The sequence below is a fragment of the Falco biarmicus genome, chromosome 3, assembly GCF_023638135.1.
Source record: "Falco biarmicus isolate bFalBia1 chromosome 3, bFalBia1.pri, whole genome shotgun sequence".
NCBI lineage: Eukaryota > Metazoa > Chordata > Aves > Falconiformes > Falconidae > Falco > Falco biarmicus.
The window spans coordinates 66396929-66414264 of NC_079290.1; the positions used below are offsets into that span (position 1 = coordinate 66396929).

The window sequence follows — 17336 nt, forward strand, 5'->3', positions numbered from 1 at the left end:
CTATACCAGATATTTTATTGTACAATGGGGAGTCTGAAGGAGTTACTCATCAATTACATTTATAAAGTGCTCTGACTTCAGCAATCTTCATACAACACAGTAGGTTGCAGTCTTGGAATACTTCCCACAAGTTGACTTTACTCATGACAAAAAATTTCCTATGCCACTCTTTAAAGGAACATAGCAAAATGAATTATTGTAAAGCAGACCAACTAGATAACAGCAACACTATAGACATTATTGTGAAGACATTGGGGTCTACAAACTATATCTACAGACTTCCCTTTTCCATGCCTGTTTGCCTAAGGGATAAAATGATAATGTTCTACTTTGGCTATGGTATGCTATTCACCCAGATCCACTTAACAGGTCTCCTTTGAATTTGCTTGCATTAAAGTCAACAGAAAAAGCATCTTATTTGGCGCAAGGGAGAAAAAAAAGTGTAACTGTGAAATATAGAATTTAATCCTCGTGGTATCTTATGTTTTTAATTGTTGTTTGTATTTTCAACAGTTTTAATTTACCAGCTACCATAAAGTGTTGCTTCATAGTATCTTTCAGCATGAAACCCTTATTAAGTGATGACCAATTTCCATTAAATTGCACTTCCTAATAAGAATCACATGGACTCAGAGCTTCTATTAATTGCGCTGGAATTCATCCAGATTTCTGCCACTGAATTCAGTTGTTGAAATGTTTAAAAAAAAACAAACAAAAAAAAGACTAAAAAGCAACCTTAATAGAGATCAACAAGTTACAATCACTGCCCCTTGTAAATTCCCTGCCATTATGGATTTAAATAATATTTATATTGATAAGATATAAATCATAAGCAATAAGACAGAAACAAGGGCCAGATGACTTGGACATCATCTTTAACGATCAGACATAAAAGAAACATAAGACGTACTGTAAAATGTAATTCTGCAAAAAAAAAAAAGTGTAATTGATTTTGGGTGCAGCTGAATCATAGATAACTTATCCTAGTAAAAGAACATGAGGTATGTCTTCCAGCACTAATTTGATCTTTTGCAGAAAGGACCAGATAAAACAGCATGTGGCTGCATCCACAAATTTCTTCAAAAAGAACATGCACTGTTCTCACATATACGTGTGAGATGACATATGATCATGAGACATGATCTCACAAACTGGAAGGAGCGAGATGGACAGAAAGAACAGGTATCAGGCCACAAAGATTTGAAAAATTGGGAACTAAAATCCAAACATCTTTATGTACAATGAACCAGACCTACTGAAAGTAACATGAGATGACTGACTCAAGATCAGAACTGGAAAAGCCTCCAGAGGACCTTATCAATTTACTTTCTCTCATCAGATATTGCGTAAAGGGAGACAGACTCTCCTCATTGGTGTCCAGTGACAGGACAAAAGGCAATGAGCAAAAACTGAAATACAGGAAATTCTATTTAAACTTAAGAAATACTTTTTCCCTGTGAGGGTAAGTCAAACATTAGAGAAGAGGTTGTGGAGTCTCCATCCTTGGAGATACTCAAAACCTAACTGGACACAGCCCTGAGCAGCCTGCCCTAATTTGCCCTGCTTTGAGCAAGGGGTTGTTTTCAAGAAGCATTTAAATTGACTTAAGCAACAAGCTGCTTTATCTTTCTTTGGAAAGAGTTGTTTCTCATCATTTATGCATTTCTTTATCACATTCTCAGAATTCCTTCTTCTTCATACCCCTCAAAACATGTTGCATTCCAAGTGTGGGTAAAATAAACAACCAACTTCTGTCCTAAAACATTAATGATCCTGTGTAAGTAAGTATGTTTCCTAGGAGCCCAAAGGTACTACATTCATGAAATGCAACATATACACAAACTAACTTTGGATCTTTTCTTGAGCTTGCTGGAAGTTTGAAAGAAGTTTGTCTATTCACGTATCTTTCCAAAATATCACCCTAGACATGTAATTTTTAAGCTTATATTGTATAGGTATACTGACATAAGTTTTTATATCAAATAACATCTCTCTGTGACACTATGATCTTTCTCATCAAATGTAATAGTCACTCACTTGCCAAATACAATCTTTCACATCTTCTGTAGGAATTGGAATCACAAGGAGATTCTGTAGAATAAAAGCAGCCTGAAAGAAATGAAAGCATCAATATTGCCATGTAGCCATCACAGTTCAAAAAAACCACATCAGATTGAATAGCACAGTCTACCTATTATTTCATTACTTTAGTCCTATGTTGAAACAAGTAATTTTCATGTTCATGTTGAAAAAAAATTAGAAGGATATAACCTAAAACTCCTCAAACTTCACCTATGACAGATGTCATTAGGACAGGGCACAAGAGAAGGCTGGTAAGAAAAAAAGACAAGGAAGAGACAGAATAGAAATCACATGGAAACACTACTTTTTATATACAACTAACACATCACTGTTCCAGTACAGTCAATCCTATTGAATAAGGATTACATTACAAGAAACACTGGAAAAAAATCCTGGAGCAGGAAAATAAGTGCTTATGATGCTTCACACTATTGTTCTCAAGTATTTTTTTTTTTATTATTATAAAATTATTGGGACAATGTGGGGCACGTATTGGGGGACACAGACACATACGTTCCAAATATTTTCCTAAGTACATGGCATGTGTGTTTTTCTAATTTATATTACGCACATTTCACATACATGTGGATGGACTGAAACTGCTTTTTTTATATTTTGCCAATCTTTTGGCAATAATTTGACTCTTAAGAGACTACTAACATGATTTTTAAGTTAAAAAAACAATAAAGAGCACATTCTCAAAAGAATTTTGCACAAATAAATTCAAAATATTACTTTGGAAAAATCTAATCAGTTGAGAAGAAACTAACCCACTATTTGCCACAGTTGTTCCTTTTTAGTCATTGAAAAACAAGAAAAACCTTACAACTAGTTGATACAAATATGTAATACTATATTTAAACTGTGTACATGCTTTATGCAACTTTCTACATGCTGCTCTACCAGAGTACAAGCTTTTAGTTTTCATAAATAAATCTTAGTGCCTAGACAAATTAGATTATTTCATAGCTGCAATGAAAAGATACTTACTACAGAACAGGTGATGACTTTGCACCAAAGTGTTCATAAATGGAACAAAACAGCCATTACAATTTGGGCTAATCTGTTATGCTTTAGCAACCTATTTCTCTGCCTGAGTAAGCCTTAGGAGTTTTTAATGTGTTCACGTCTATTGTTTGGATAATCTCTGCTTTTACACTAGTCACCTGTATTTTTGTTGCTTCTTGTGTAATTCTAAATAGGAAGCTGAATATTTATTTTCAGTTAGGCAGTTTTTAATTTACAAAGCAGTAGTTTTTGTGCAGCATCAGAGAATAGATACATAAATAAAAAAAAATTCTCTTTAATGAAAAAAAAAAACCTGACAATCTAAGACTGTAGAAGGATACAAGAAACATACCTCCCTGCGTACCATGCTACATTCAAATTGATCCAGAAGGATGTTCATCACCGTTCCCCACAGCCCTCCTGAAATGTTCTGGCAACTTTCTGCTAAAGCAATACATCCTCTTTCAAGAGATGTAAGAGCTGATCCTATTCCAAGTGCTGTAAATCTCACCTAGTACATACAAACACAACACAAAGTGGTATTTCTTACAGTACTTAGAATATTTTTTTCAATTATTAAGGTTCATCAACTGAATTTGGAGCTTAAGGGAATACTTTAAGAAGTAATCTCTTTTCCTATATTTCCCTGGCCCTATGCTCATAATCACAACTATGTGTATCTAAAAATGACAGAATTAATAAAACAGATTTTTGAATACTTAAAAATACTAAGATAGTCTTCAATATTCGTCACATTTTACCACTTAAACAGTTCCATTTAGCAAACACAATTTAACAGATTTGCTTCAAATACATTTGCCCTAAATTTGTCATTCACATAAATGTTTCTGCTTTGCAACTAAGTAACATCAATGTCAATGAAAACTGCCTAAGAATCATGATCATGAGTGACTATCAAAAGCATGGAAGACAGAAGATACAGGGAAGGATTTCTCAGAAGATGTTTATATAGAATCATAGAATGGTTTGGGTTTGAAAATACCTAAAAGATCATCTAGTTACAAATCCCCATGCCATCCATGGGCCGGGACACCTTCCATCAGACCAGGTTACTCAAAGCCCCATCCAACCTGGCCTTGAACACTTCCAGGGATGGGGCATCCATAACTTCTCTGGGCAACCTGTTCCCACGTCTCACCACCCTCACAATAAAGAATTTCTTCCCAATATCTAATCTAAATCTATCCTCTTTCTGTTTAAAGCCATTATCCCTCGTCCTATCGTTACGTGCCCTTGTATAAACTCCCTCTCCAGCTTTCTTGTAGGCCCCTTTTAGGTACTGTAAGGCTGCTATAAGGTCCTCTTGGAGTCTTCTCTCCTCCCAACCAAACAACCTCAACTCTTTCAGCCTGTCTTCATAGGAGAGATGCTCCAGCCTCTGATCATCTTCATGGCCCTCCTCTGGACTCACTCCAATAGGTCCATGTCCTTCGTATGTTGGGGGCTCCAGAGCTGAACACAATACTCCAAGTGGGGTGTCACCAAAGTAGAACAGAGGGGTAGAATCACCTCCCTCAACCCTCTCCTGGCCATGCTTCTTTTGATGCAGCCCAGGATACAGTTGGCTTTCTGAGCTGCAAGTGCACATTCCCAGGTCATGTTGAGCTTCTCAGCCACCAATATCCCCAAGCCTTTCTCCTCAGGGCTGCTCTCAATCCATTCTCTACCCTCAACCTGTATTTGTGCTTGGGATTGCCCTGACCCCTGTACAGGACCTTGCACTGGGCCTTGTTGCTTCATGAGGTTCGTACAGGCCCATCTCTCAAGCCTATCAAGGTCCCTCTGGATGGTATCCCTTCCCTCCAGCACATAAACTGTACCAGTCAGCGTGGTGTCATCTGCAGACTTGCCGAGGGTGCACTCAATCCCAGTGTCGACACTGCCAACAAAGCTGGTAAACATTGCTAGTCCCCATACTGACTCCTGAGGAATACCACTCGTCACTGGTCTCCACTCAGACATCGAGCCACTGACTGGAACCTTTGAGTGCAACCATCCAGCCAATCCCTTACCAAGTGGTCCATCCATCAAATACATGTCTCTCCAGTTTAGAGCAAGGATGTCATGAAGGACAGTGTCAAATGCTTTGCACAAGTCCACATAGATGACATCAGTCATTCTTCCCTCATCCACAAACACTGTAACCCCACCACAGAAGGCCATCAAGTTTGTCAGGCACGACTCACCCTTAGTGAAGCCATATGGAAGGCAACTGTCATTACTTTATTACTGTTATTTAGGATATAGTCAGGAACACTTTAAATAATGCAGAACAGTAGTTTTAATATTAAGTTAATGAAACAAAAATTTTGCAAATACTTAAGGGTCAAAATAAGGTATCAATTTAACATTACATTAACTAACCTCAGGGTCTCTATCTACCCATAAAGGAACCAGCCAAGCCAGACCTAGCTGAGAAAGAACTTGTTCTTCACTGTTATCACAAGGCAAAGACCAGAGAGAAATCCAGTCCTGATAGGAAAACAGAAAATAAATGAAGAAATTATTTTATAAATCTTTCAATGCCATGCTAATCTAGCAACAGCCTGAGCTACCAATTACATACTAAAACACTTAAAATGCACATAACAGTGATATTCCAGGAAAAAAGATGTTTTTATTCTGCCTCTATAAACATGCATTTAACCTGTTGACTTCATCTAGTGAATAAAATTAAATTTGTGGCATCTTCTTCATCGAATTAGAAATGCAGTGCTAAAGGGAGATTAAATATTTTACTTGAAATACTGGGATAATTTTTTCCATTCAAAATTTACTCCTTATGGGTTTGGGGGGGGGGGGGGGGGGAGCGTTGCTTATTATTAACATGTGTCTTTCTCTCATATTTTATGCATGCCCAGAAAACTACCAAATAAGAACATGAAATTACTACTTTGATTGTAATTCATTCTTTTTCTTCATGTGCCTGCCACATCATTAAATAAAGTCTCGCAGACTACTACATGCTACTTAGCTGTAGATTCCATCAAATCATACGTGACTTTGCAAATTAACTTCTTTAGCTCAGGCTAAAAAAAACAAACAACAAAAAAAAAAAACCCACCAAACAAAACCATACCTGCAAACCATACCGGCAAAATGCTCCATTTAACCATGGCACTATACAAAGAATGCAAAGTTCATAATGAATCATGGCACCTGAAATTTTATGTATGTGTCTTCTGACCATCTCAGTCCTGTATACTTTTACATGGTAGATGACTGACGTTTCATTTGGAGCAGCATAATTTGTGTGTATTTTCTCAACACACAGTATTAATTACAAAAAGCACAGTAATTTAGAGTCTGAATTTGCAAAGGGAAGGCATTCATATACAAAATGAAATAAAAAGCACTGGTCAGCAAAGCATAACCAGTGAAATGTCACCATAGCAAACAAACAAAACATTAAAGCAATTCCAGTACACCGTAAGTATATGCTTTGTTTCCCATGTACGGCTATGAACATCTAAGTAACCTCTGTCCATCAGTATGTGCTAAAAGATCTTATGTCTGACTTAACAAGGTGGTGCTTTTAATAGCAAAGAACCATAGTAGTCCCTAATACTGCTAATATGCAAACAACAAAAAATTTAACTAGTTTTAATTTCAAGTCATCAGATTGTGCATTTTAAATTAGTATTAATTTATTGGTATTTTAAATCACAGTTATACGGTGTACTCTTTTATAACACTGCTTGCACAGAGGAAGAAGATTAATTTTGTATTTCTCTTTCCATAAGATTAGACACTGAATCACATAATTGTAAAAGGATTTAAAATTTCTTTGAGAATATAAATTACTGCTACAGTCTAGACAGTAACACTGTTGTACACAGGTTATGATTTATAGACACAAAAGAATGCCACCTATCATTATGCCACTACACATATTATTTTATGAGACTGATATTAAAAAAAAAAAATCAGTTCAAATCCACTCCTTCATCCATGCATTTCCGATCTAATTCTTTGGAGTCTGCAGTCTTCCTGCAGTGTGCTTAATACTTTGTCCCCCCACAATTTTAATAAACCTTGTCAGCACTTAATGTCTTGAAGAATTACTAAATAACTGAAGAAATGGACATCTGGAATTTGGAGAAGCAGGTATACTGCTATTTGTAGTTACATGTGTACTTGATCATATTGAAAAGTTTTCACTTGTGGCTATCACAGATATTAATAACAGTGGATTTTAATTCTCCAAAATGATTACACTAAACTGTTAAATTTGCTGTAACTGCTTCAGGATGAAGGCTATTTCTCCTAAACTCTCAAAAATTTAGCTCTCAAAATATGCACGTGGACACAAAACACAGATAGAAATTTTTCTAGTAAGTAATTATAGCTCCTTTTATGAGACAACCATTCTTTCATATATGATTTTATATATATACATCTATATAGAGACATATATACACACATACATGTGTAAACATGTTAGAAAGCCTGTTATCTGTAGAAGGCTGAAGAAATAATGATGCTATAAATCTTTAAATTTATTCATCCTACATAAAAATTCTGATTTCTCATTTTTTGTAAAAATAAAATTATACCTTATTCTGAAACAAAGTCTTTCTAAGTCCACAGAATTACTTGCAGAATAGATTCAGTAAGACTAGAACTGAATCTTCAGCTTTCCTGTATACTATACTTTATCCTATTAATTTATCTAACATTATATACTAAATGAGACTACCAAATATTTTTTTATTTTTACTCTCTATTGCCATATTGCCATCTTCCCCCACCACATATGAAAATCTATCATTTAACTCCAACAGATAAAATATATTTGTGCATAACCCTCATAAATGACAACATAAGGACAACTGTATTGCACTCACCATATCCTTGGCTTGAGCCATCATTTCATGAGATAAGTGAAGCAAGCAAAGAACTGTGCTTTTTGTAACACCTTTTCCCATGAAGGACATAGCGTTTCCTCCCCATTCAACATAAAATGATGAGATGACCTAGGAGCAGGGGTACAAGTTCATGGTAGCTTTACTGTAATAGGTAGAGTACTGTCTTACACACTACTAAATTATAATTTAAACTCATGAAAAGATGGCAGATTTTTAGCTGAATTTTGTTATTTATTTATTTACAAGTTATTGGTCATGTGATGGTTTCCTATATGGTTAAACTTCCAAAGATCAGTGTTTTTGATTTGATTCTCCAAATGAAGAATGTATTCAAGCTTAGTAATGAGCACAATATTGAATACAAAACTGAAAATTTGGTTTTGATGGAAAGAGTCCATTAGTTGTACCCAGTTTTTTATACTACGTTTGGAATGAATAATATAGTTTCTTTTCAAAATTCTGTGTTCAAGAAAAAAGGTCATTTGTATCTTTTATTGAGATTTGAATTGGAATAAGTACATTAGCTTTCCATACCAAATTCTAATGAACAGAAAAGGTCACTGGATCATAACATAAAATACTCTCTGACCAAATATCTAACCATACATGTTAAAATAAAAAGCATGCTGCTTTCAACGAAACATGCCCAAAAATGCTTTTTAAAAAATTATAATCTTAAGACCTACACTTCTAGATGTATTCTTCTCCCCAAAACATGGCAATTTAAACTTCTCCATTTTTGCTGTTGTTCTTACTTTGAATCCCACTCTACAGGAATTCTCGCAAACCCACTTCCTCTCCTCCCCCCAAAAGAAAACTGTATTTGCTTTCATATTTAGGCCAAGTAAAACTGCATAATTCTTCTACACATAAGTCTTACGCATCACAAGTTGATTTCATTCCATAATATTTATTATGATTTTGCCCAGTAATAATCCTTCTTTTACATGACAATATCTGTAACCATGGTGCCATTTTTAGTCTAGACTTCAAACCTCAGAAGTCATCTAATCAAATAGCTCTAAAATATTTATTTCTACTCAAGAGATCTTGGCAAGTTAATACTTGCCCCTAAAACACTATATCTTTTTTCATCACAAACATGATTATCATTTGTATACAAACTTTCCAGACACTTATCTGGTTGCTATCCATATCATTCAGAATCTCAAATGAACTAAGATTACTTTAAATTTTTTTCAAGCCTTTACCAAAGCAACAAATAGATTTTAGTATTTGAAACAAAAAAAACCACATCTAAATTTACAGGTATTCAGTAGAGTAGGTACAACAAGCAGAAAGCCAGATATATGCTTTTCCTAGTTTTAAGAAACTGGGATTTTCAAAATATGCTATTTGTTAGTTGTCCATCACATCCATGGACTTAGCAAACAAATAAGCACACCAAAGAATGAAATTTTGGCTTCCTAACAACTGCAGCACTTGAATTACCTCTTTTCTGCTTTCTGTGTTAATAACCTGCTTAACTCCCCCAGACAACTTTTCACACATGGATTTTGCCTGTGGGAGAATATCTTGGATTTTTCCTCTTAGCAATTCAGTTATTTAAAAAAAAAAAATATCTATTTTTCATCTTACTTAAACTACAGTCACTTTATATTACTTCTTAAACAAGAGATGAAGGCACACACAATACAACAAATCTTCACAGGTACAGAAACATATCACTTAATCTAGTCTCTATATTTTTGCTACTTAGCTGAAAAAAATCATCTTTCCCACACCTATTCCTAGTGATGTTATTCTCCAAAAGTACATTGTAAAAATTTCAGTGTCATTAGTTAAGTTCTTTACAAGCATTCAAACCAAAAGCTAAGTAATAACATACGTTACTTACCTCAAGAAGACCTGTTAAATATTTCTTACAAATTGTGATGGGTTCAACTGCAGCAGAATAGGTGCTCCAGTCTGGAAGTGCAGTAACATGAACCATTCCTCGTAATGTTCTCTCCAGTGAAGGAAGTCCATAAAAATGTGGTGCATCTGTTAGCCTTAAGCATTGCAGTAGCTTCAGAGCCAGTTCAGTTCTGAAAAAGCCAGCAAGTTCCAAGCCCTCTCTGAAATAATTGTGAAAACCAAAAAAGATCAACCATCAGCATGAAGTTATTATAATGAATCATTTTCCAAGAGGCCAATGCCTCATTCTTCTTACTATTAAGTCTGTAAGTCTCAGCATCTCATTTAGTTACCATTGCCTTATGCACAGAATAACATGGAATTAATTTGACATTTCTAGTTTCACCCAGGTCCTAAAAACATATTATTGTATCTGATTATAACAGGGCTGCTTAACTAAAAAGGTACAAATGAGATATATCTCTAATTATTAAGGTGCATGTTAAATAAAGAGCAAGAGATTGAGGACAATGGGTAACATACTGAGAAGAGTTACAAAGCTTTGCAGTTACACTTATATTTGTTCTGGTTCAAGAGACAAGTGTAAAAATATTTCCTGCAAAATACTATCAACCTAGAATTCAGGTAGATTGAAAATACAGCAGTGTGAGATACAACTAGCAGGGATTTCTATAATCCTTCCTTTTCCAGCTGTCAAAATATTTCAAAAATGAATAACCTAGTGGGAAGAATGAAGGTGGTAACATTTTGAAAGTATCTTTACAAACAGTTACATTGTGGCGCTTAAATAAACAAACACTATTTTAAGCTGCAACTTTAGTATCTCTTAGAATACAGTTGGACAGAGAGAGATTTAGTGTGGAAAGATACTGTATTAGAAACGCTGAGAAAAAAAATAATAGAAATTAATTTCTGTATTTGCTTCATTGACAGAAAAAAGTTTGAACTTGATGCTGGAAGGAGCTACCCTAAACAATGTGCACTGATATACTGTATCGGGCCAAAAAGATGCTCAATGAAAATAAACATTTGTTGATATTTCAAATATTTCAATGTTTTACTTTGCTATAAATAAAAGCTACAAAATCAATGAAGTTACCATTTGCTTGTGAAAAATTCCAGCAGAGGAAAAGATATGGTCTGTCTTCTCCCTGCAACCAGTTTAATTATCCATTTGCTGAAAAAGTGACCACTAGTAAATACTCTTCCAAGTTTCCTAGTTAATTTACTGGTTTTGTTGTTGTCGATTCAAGAAGAGTATATTCCATTTTTACAGTTTAAAATGAGTGAGTCATGGTGTAATTGCATTCAAATTCTAGCCAAGATACAGTAGCAGGAGGTATTACGATCCCTAGTAAGAATTACATGGGCAGATCCATTTACACTGTACCTGTCAGTTACTGACATGGAACAACGTAACAATGTGTTAAAAAGACGAATGAGTTCTTTATCCAGTTGCTGCCTGACAGCAGTCTGTATTTCATCAATTTCATTCCGCACTTGGGATTCTGGTCGTACCAGGAGGCTCAAAAGGGATTTTGGCTTCTAAAAGAAAATAATAAAAATACAGTCACATAATGCATTGTTTAAATCCTATTTTAATACCCACATTAAAGCCATTTTTCTGTTAAGAGCTTGCAGAAAACACACATTGTGTATCACAAATTCCATTATCATTTTACTAAGTAGTATTTCTGTAAAAAGCACAGTGAAAAATTCCTACAATTACTAATTACTTGAATCTTGAATCTACTAAACACCATAAAAGAATCTACTGTTAAGGCCTTTAAAATCTCCTGGCATTAAGCCATGACATGGTGTATTTTGAAGCATGAAAGAGGTCAGTTATACACAGCAATAACCTGCAATAAAAAAAATAGATCACAAAAACCAGAAAACACATAGTGGAAATATTAGTTCAAGTTGTATCTTGTATGTCTGTTTCCTGAAATACTTAAAATCATTTCATGTACGGGTTTTATATTAATATATTGAATGGGTTATACTTATAAAATTTTATAGGATTCTCAGTTAGCCATATAAATTGAAGTACCTGAATACTGTAAGTAATTGAAATGAAGACTATTAGCATTTTCTTGTAAATGTTTATTTAGATTGTATTTTAAGATGAGAAAATGCAAGTGTACGAAGACTGTACCTAACATGATATCCTTTGTAGGACCATGAATGATCTTGCATGTGGGCAGTATGCCTTTGCTTTGTGAAGAACAGTACTTTGCAAACTTCAGTGCAGCCATCACTTTTTCCTTGGCGTTTAACTATTGCTTTTTATACAGCAAGATTAAATTATTGTATTTTGACAAATACAATAAAAGTTGTTTTACATTGCTTTATGATGTTCAATTCCTATTTGTTTTTATACTTTCCAATTTTACATCTCTTAAATGAACAGTATTGGATAAAATGGATCTCTTTAAAGGAAAGGCACAGGAATCTAGAAAAACTGAAAAGGAAAAAAATTACATTTGATATTATACATGCATTTAAGCTACAGCAACTGAACTGTATGCTCATATAATAACTTCCTCATGCTTATGAAAATATTTTACAACCGTTTAAAAAACAAACTTAAGCAACAGACACACTGAAGCAAAAACTTCAGTCCTAACTTTCAATTCTTGTTCTTAACGCAAGACAGATAATGTTCATTTATATCCCTTTGCCAAACAAACCTGCATGGAACCTCATCCTTTAAGTTACAGAGATAATACATATGTAGTTATTTAGCTAAGCATACGTTATACAGCTGTGTAGGTACACACACACATATGTATATATAGCCACACAATTAACCATATAAGTATATATAATTATATGTACATATAGAGCTCTGCATAGCTAACTATAGTTACATGGCTCTATGCAAACTTACTACTACAGTTGACTACACCAGACCAAGACACACACAGGGAGATGTTGTTTGCTTCTGGCAAATAGAGTATTTGAGTTTAGAAAAGCAATTCATATACCAAGTAAAGGAGAGAAGGAAATTTACTCTTGTTCCAATTTAACTACACCAAATGCTAAAACTGTAGCACCGGCCACAAAGCAGCAAACATTAATACTACAAGATCTGCTATTTCTTGCTTTTGAAAACAGAAGTCATTTTCCTTGAGGAACTCACCAGAAACAAACCAACCAACCAGTTCACAGTTATATCATTTCTTACAGTCTACAACTAATTTCTTAGGTATATTCTTACATTCTTTAGCAATGATTGCAAGAGCCACTTTAGACGCTCTGACTCCAAACTTGAACTCTGCTCTCTAAGCAATCTGTTTAAAAATCTTAAGACGTCTACTAAAAGCTTCTCATCCTCCACAGAAGCTGGAAGCACTTGCAGAAACCTGCAATGCAAACAAAAATACTTGCTTTCATACCTGTTGCACATTAAGAGACTTTAAAATCTCAGCCTAATAGGACTGAAGCCACCTGTAAATGTGGAATTATAGAGGGTAAATATGTATATAATATATATCTACATATAGCAAATATGGACTTATGCTAATTATACATATATATTTAAATACTTTCACATGCAATATTGACTAAACTAAATTATTATACTTACCTAGTATCACAAATTTATTGTGTATTATTATAATATAAAATTGTTACATCTATTGAAAAAGTGTATTTACATGCAGTAAACATGGAACTGCCTACAGTAAAAGCTAGAAAAGTCTGAAAAGGGTCACAAGCAGGAAAGAAAAAGGCAATGGCTATTAAATACTAGTAATTAATAATAATAGAAAAACCTACCTATGCATTTTAAATAATCCTTATATAAAAATTCTTAATTTTTGCTGGGTCTGTTTATGTAAATTACAGAATCACATAATCATTGAGGTTGGAAGGGACCTCTGGAGGTCAGCTAGTCCAACCACCCTGCTCAAGCAGAATCAACTGCAGTGAGTTGCTCAGGACCATGGTCAGGTGGCTTTTTAATACCTCCAACAATGAAGACACCACCGCCTCTTGGGGCAACCTATGCTAGTACTCAGTCACATTCATGGGAAAAAAAGTGTTTCTTATGTTCAGAAGGAACCTCCTGTGTTTCAGTGTGTGCCTGTTGCCTCTGGTCCTGTCACTGAGCACCACTGCAAAGAGCCTGGCTCCATCTTCTTCATATGTTCCCTTCAGGTACTTGTACACATTGACAAGATCCCCATCCTGACCCTTCTCTTCTCCAGACCTACCAGTTCCAGCTCTCTCAGTCTTTTCTTATAGGAAAGATGCTCTAGTCTTTCATCATCTTTGTGGTGCTTCATTGGATTCTCCCCAGTATGTCCATGTCTCTCTTGGACTGGGGAGTCCAGAACTGGACCCAGCCTCACCAGTACTGAGTGGAGGGAAAGGATCACCTGCTTCAACCTGCTGGTAACACTCCTCCTAATGCAGTCCAGGATACCGCTAGCCTTCTTTGCTGCAAAGACACATTGCTGGCTCACGTTCAGCTTGGTGTCCACCAGCATCCCCAGTTCCTTTTCCAGAAACCTGCTTTCCAACTTGGTGAACCCTAGCATTTAGTGGCACATGGCATTGTTCCTCCCCAGGTGCAGGACTTTGTACCTCCCCTTGTTGAACTTCATGAGGTTTCCGTCAGCCCACTTCTTCAGCCTTTTGAGGTCCCTCTGGATGTCAGCACGACCCTGGCATATCAGCCACTCCTCCCAGTTTCTAACTTACGCAAAACCACTGAGGGTGCATTCCACCCCAACATCCCAACCATTAATAAAGATGCTAAACAGGATCGGACCCAATATTGATCCCTGGAGCATACTGCTAGTTACTGCCTTCCAACTGGACTTCATACCACTGATTGCCATCCTCTGGGCCTGGCTGTGCAGCCAGTTTACTATCTCACATTCCACTCTTCTAGCCCATACCTTGTCAACCTCTCTACAAGAATCTTACAGGGAACAGCGTCAGAAAGCCTTCCTGAAGTCAAAATACACAATATCCACTGCTCTACCCTCATCTACCAAACCAGTCACTTCACTGTAGAAGGGTATTGGCAAGCTGGTCAAGCACAACTTCCCCTTGGTGAATCCATACAGACTACTCCTGATGATCTTCTGGTCATTCATGTGCATGGAAAGGATTTCCAGAATTGGTTGCTCTGTCATCTTCTCAGGGATCGAGGTGAGGTTGACTGGCCTGTAGTTCCCTGGGTCCTCCCTTCCTGCTCTTCTTGAAGATAGGATCAATAGTTGCTTTCCTACCATTCTCAGGCACCTCTCCCAATCACCTTGATTGACCAAAGTGGACATAAAATTACATCAGTTGGGATACACTCATGGGTGCATCCTATCAGTGCCCATGGATTTATGTATGTCCAATTTACTTACATATTCACTAAGCTGATCCTCTTCCACCAACAGTATGCCTGTCTTGCTCCAGGCTTTCCCCCAAGTCTCTGGGACCTGGGATTCCTGAAGTCAGTCTTGCTAGTAAAGACTGAGGTGAAGACAACATTCAGGACCTCAGCCTTTTTAATGTCCTGTGTCACTGTAGTCCCTGCCCCATTCAGCAGCAAGCTCACATTTTCCTGAGCTTTCCTTTTGTCATCTATGTACTTATAAGATGTCCTTCTTACTGCTTTAGATGTCCCCCATCAGACTGAATTCCAGGTGGGTTTTCAGCTTTCTTAACTGTGCCTCTGCATGGTCAGGTATTGTTTCTATATTACTCCCAAGTTACCTGTCCCTACTTAACCCTCTGCAGGCTTCCTTCTTGTGTTGCCAGGAGCTACTTGCTCATTTATGCAGGCCTCCTGGCATTTTTGCCTGACTTCCTGCTCAATGGCACGGACCCCTCTTGAGCTCAGAGGTGGCAGTCATTGACTATTAACCAGCTTTCTTGGACCTCTCTTCCTTCCAGGGCATGATCCCATTGGACACTAACAATGAGATCTTTGAAGAGGCCAAACCTTGCTCTCCTGAAATCCAGCGCTGTGATCTTACTTTCTGCCCTTCTCCCTCCTCTCAGGATCCTAAATTCTATCACTTCATGGTCGCTACAGCCAAAACTGCCTTAGCTCTTGCTCATTTGTGAGCATGAGATCCATCAGAGCACCCCTCCTTGTTGGCTTCTCTGTCATCCGGATCAGGAAGTTGTCACCGATACTCTCCAGGAACCTCCTAGATTGCTTATGCCTTGCTGTGTTGTCCCTCCAGCAGATACAGGGAAACAACATATATATATATATCTACACACACACATATACATAGACACATATACATTATATATATATATATATATATATCAATCACGGATGCACGGACAATCAATTCCATAAATTTCAAATACAAAACCTAGGAATTTTACAATTTAAGCACCATAATCCTTACTGGATTTCTGTAATCAATATGCTTACCTGTTTATTGCTTTTTGCCAAACAAAGCTTTTCAAAGTGGTTCCGCAAGATCCAGAACTGCCTTTTAATGCAAGCCTGTCATTCAGAACATAAAAACTAAGCCTAGTGAGAGCAGCCTTAACATCTCTGTGTGATACTGCCTGAATAATTGAATTCAGACAATCCTGCAGTCCATAGTTGGCGTGAGTTATTTTGAGTATAAGAATGTCTTCTGAGGACAGTTTTAGCGAATCGAAAAATCTGAAAAGGTGTAAGAGAAAAATCATTAACAGCCACTATCTTTATAAATTATTTCAGTCAGTGTTGACTCCTTTACTTCCCAGTTCAAATGAGAAGACAAAACACAAGTTGCCTTACAAATTTATTTTTGTTAACCAACCCTTTCTCCTCTCCCACCCTCCACCCCTCCAAGAAAACAAAATCCAACAACAATAACACACACCAGGGCATTTAAATCCTGAGCTGTTTGAGTTCTTTGGAAAAATGGCACCTCTAAAAAAGTTACTTGAAAGGTGCTATTCACATTGTTTGCAATGAACTTTTTCTCCATGCTATTGTAAGTGTTGGTCATTTGGACTATACTATTTTCCTATTTTCTTTTTAAGAGAGTGCTTTGGTTTTGCTTGAGGGAACTTCAAAATGATTTATCAAATCAATAACTGCAGTTTCCAATGGCTCAGAACCATGCTATTTACTAATAAAACTTGCAGGTCCCTTAAAGGACAAAAGCAAAACCTAAAAAATTTCCAAGGTGGACGGAGATAGAGATATAAGCATTTCAGTCCTATTAAATCAAGAATCTCCTAAGACATTTTCTGTATACAAAATAGACTCAACAAGAGAAACTATACTTAACCAAGAACTAACCAAAGGATGTAAAGGGAATTTTCTTCATTATCTACCATAATTCCTAGTATTAACTTTAAAAAGAATATTTATCTGAAATTTAAATCCCCAAAGAGAAAACTTCATGCAATTATAAAAGGGAAAAAAGGCAGCTCCCTAAAAACCCCACGACTACAAAGAAAAACAGCCACAAAAGCTATTTAAAATTGTTTGAAATAAGTCTGACCATCAAT

At 36.2% G+C, this 17336-nt stretch overlaps 1 protein-coding gene across 5 annotated transcripts in view; it reads right to left on the reverse strand.

Annotated features, from left to right (window-relative positions):
• The window catches only part of RTTN (rotatin), an 89802-nt gene that overhangs the window by 37748 nt on the left and 34718 nt on the right, over positions 1-17336 (reverse strand). For 4 of the 5 annotated variants that reach the window (XM_056332080.1, XM_056332082.1, XM_056332084.1 and 1 more), the window contains 8 exons: positions 16258-16497; positions 13081-13225; positions 11248-11402; positions 9838-10057; positions 7959-8087; positions 5476-5583; positions 3443-3601; positions 2038-2109 (listed from right to left, as the gene is read on the reverse strand). In XM_056332080.1, the coding sequence (XP_056188055.1) occupies positions 2038-2109; positions 3443-3601; positions 5476-5583; positions 7959-8087; positions 9838-10057; positions 11248-11402; positions 13081-13225; positions 16258-16497 (1228 nt within the window). The remainder of the gene's footprint in view (positions 1-2037; positions 2110-3442; positions 3602-5475; positions 5584-7958; positions 8088-9837; positions 10058-11247; positions 11403-13080; positions 13226-16257; positions 16498-17336) is intronic. The other variant, XM_056332081.1, reaches the window with a different exon arrangement.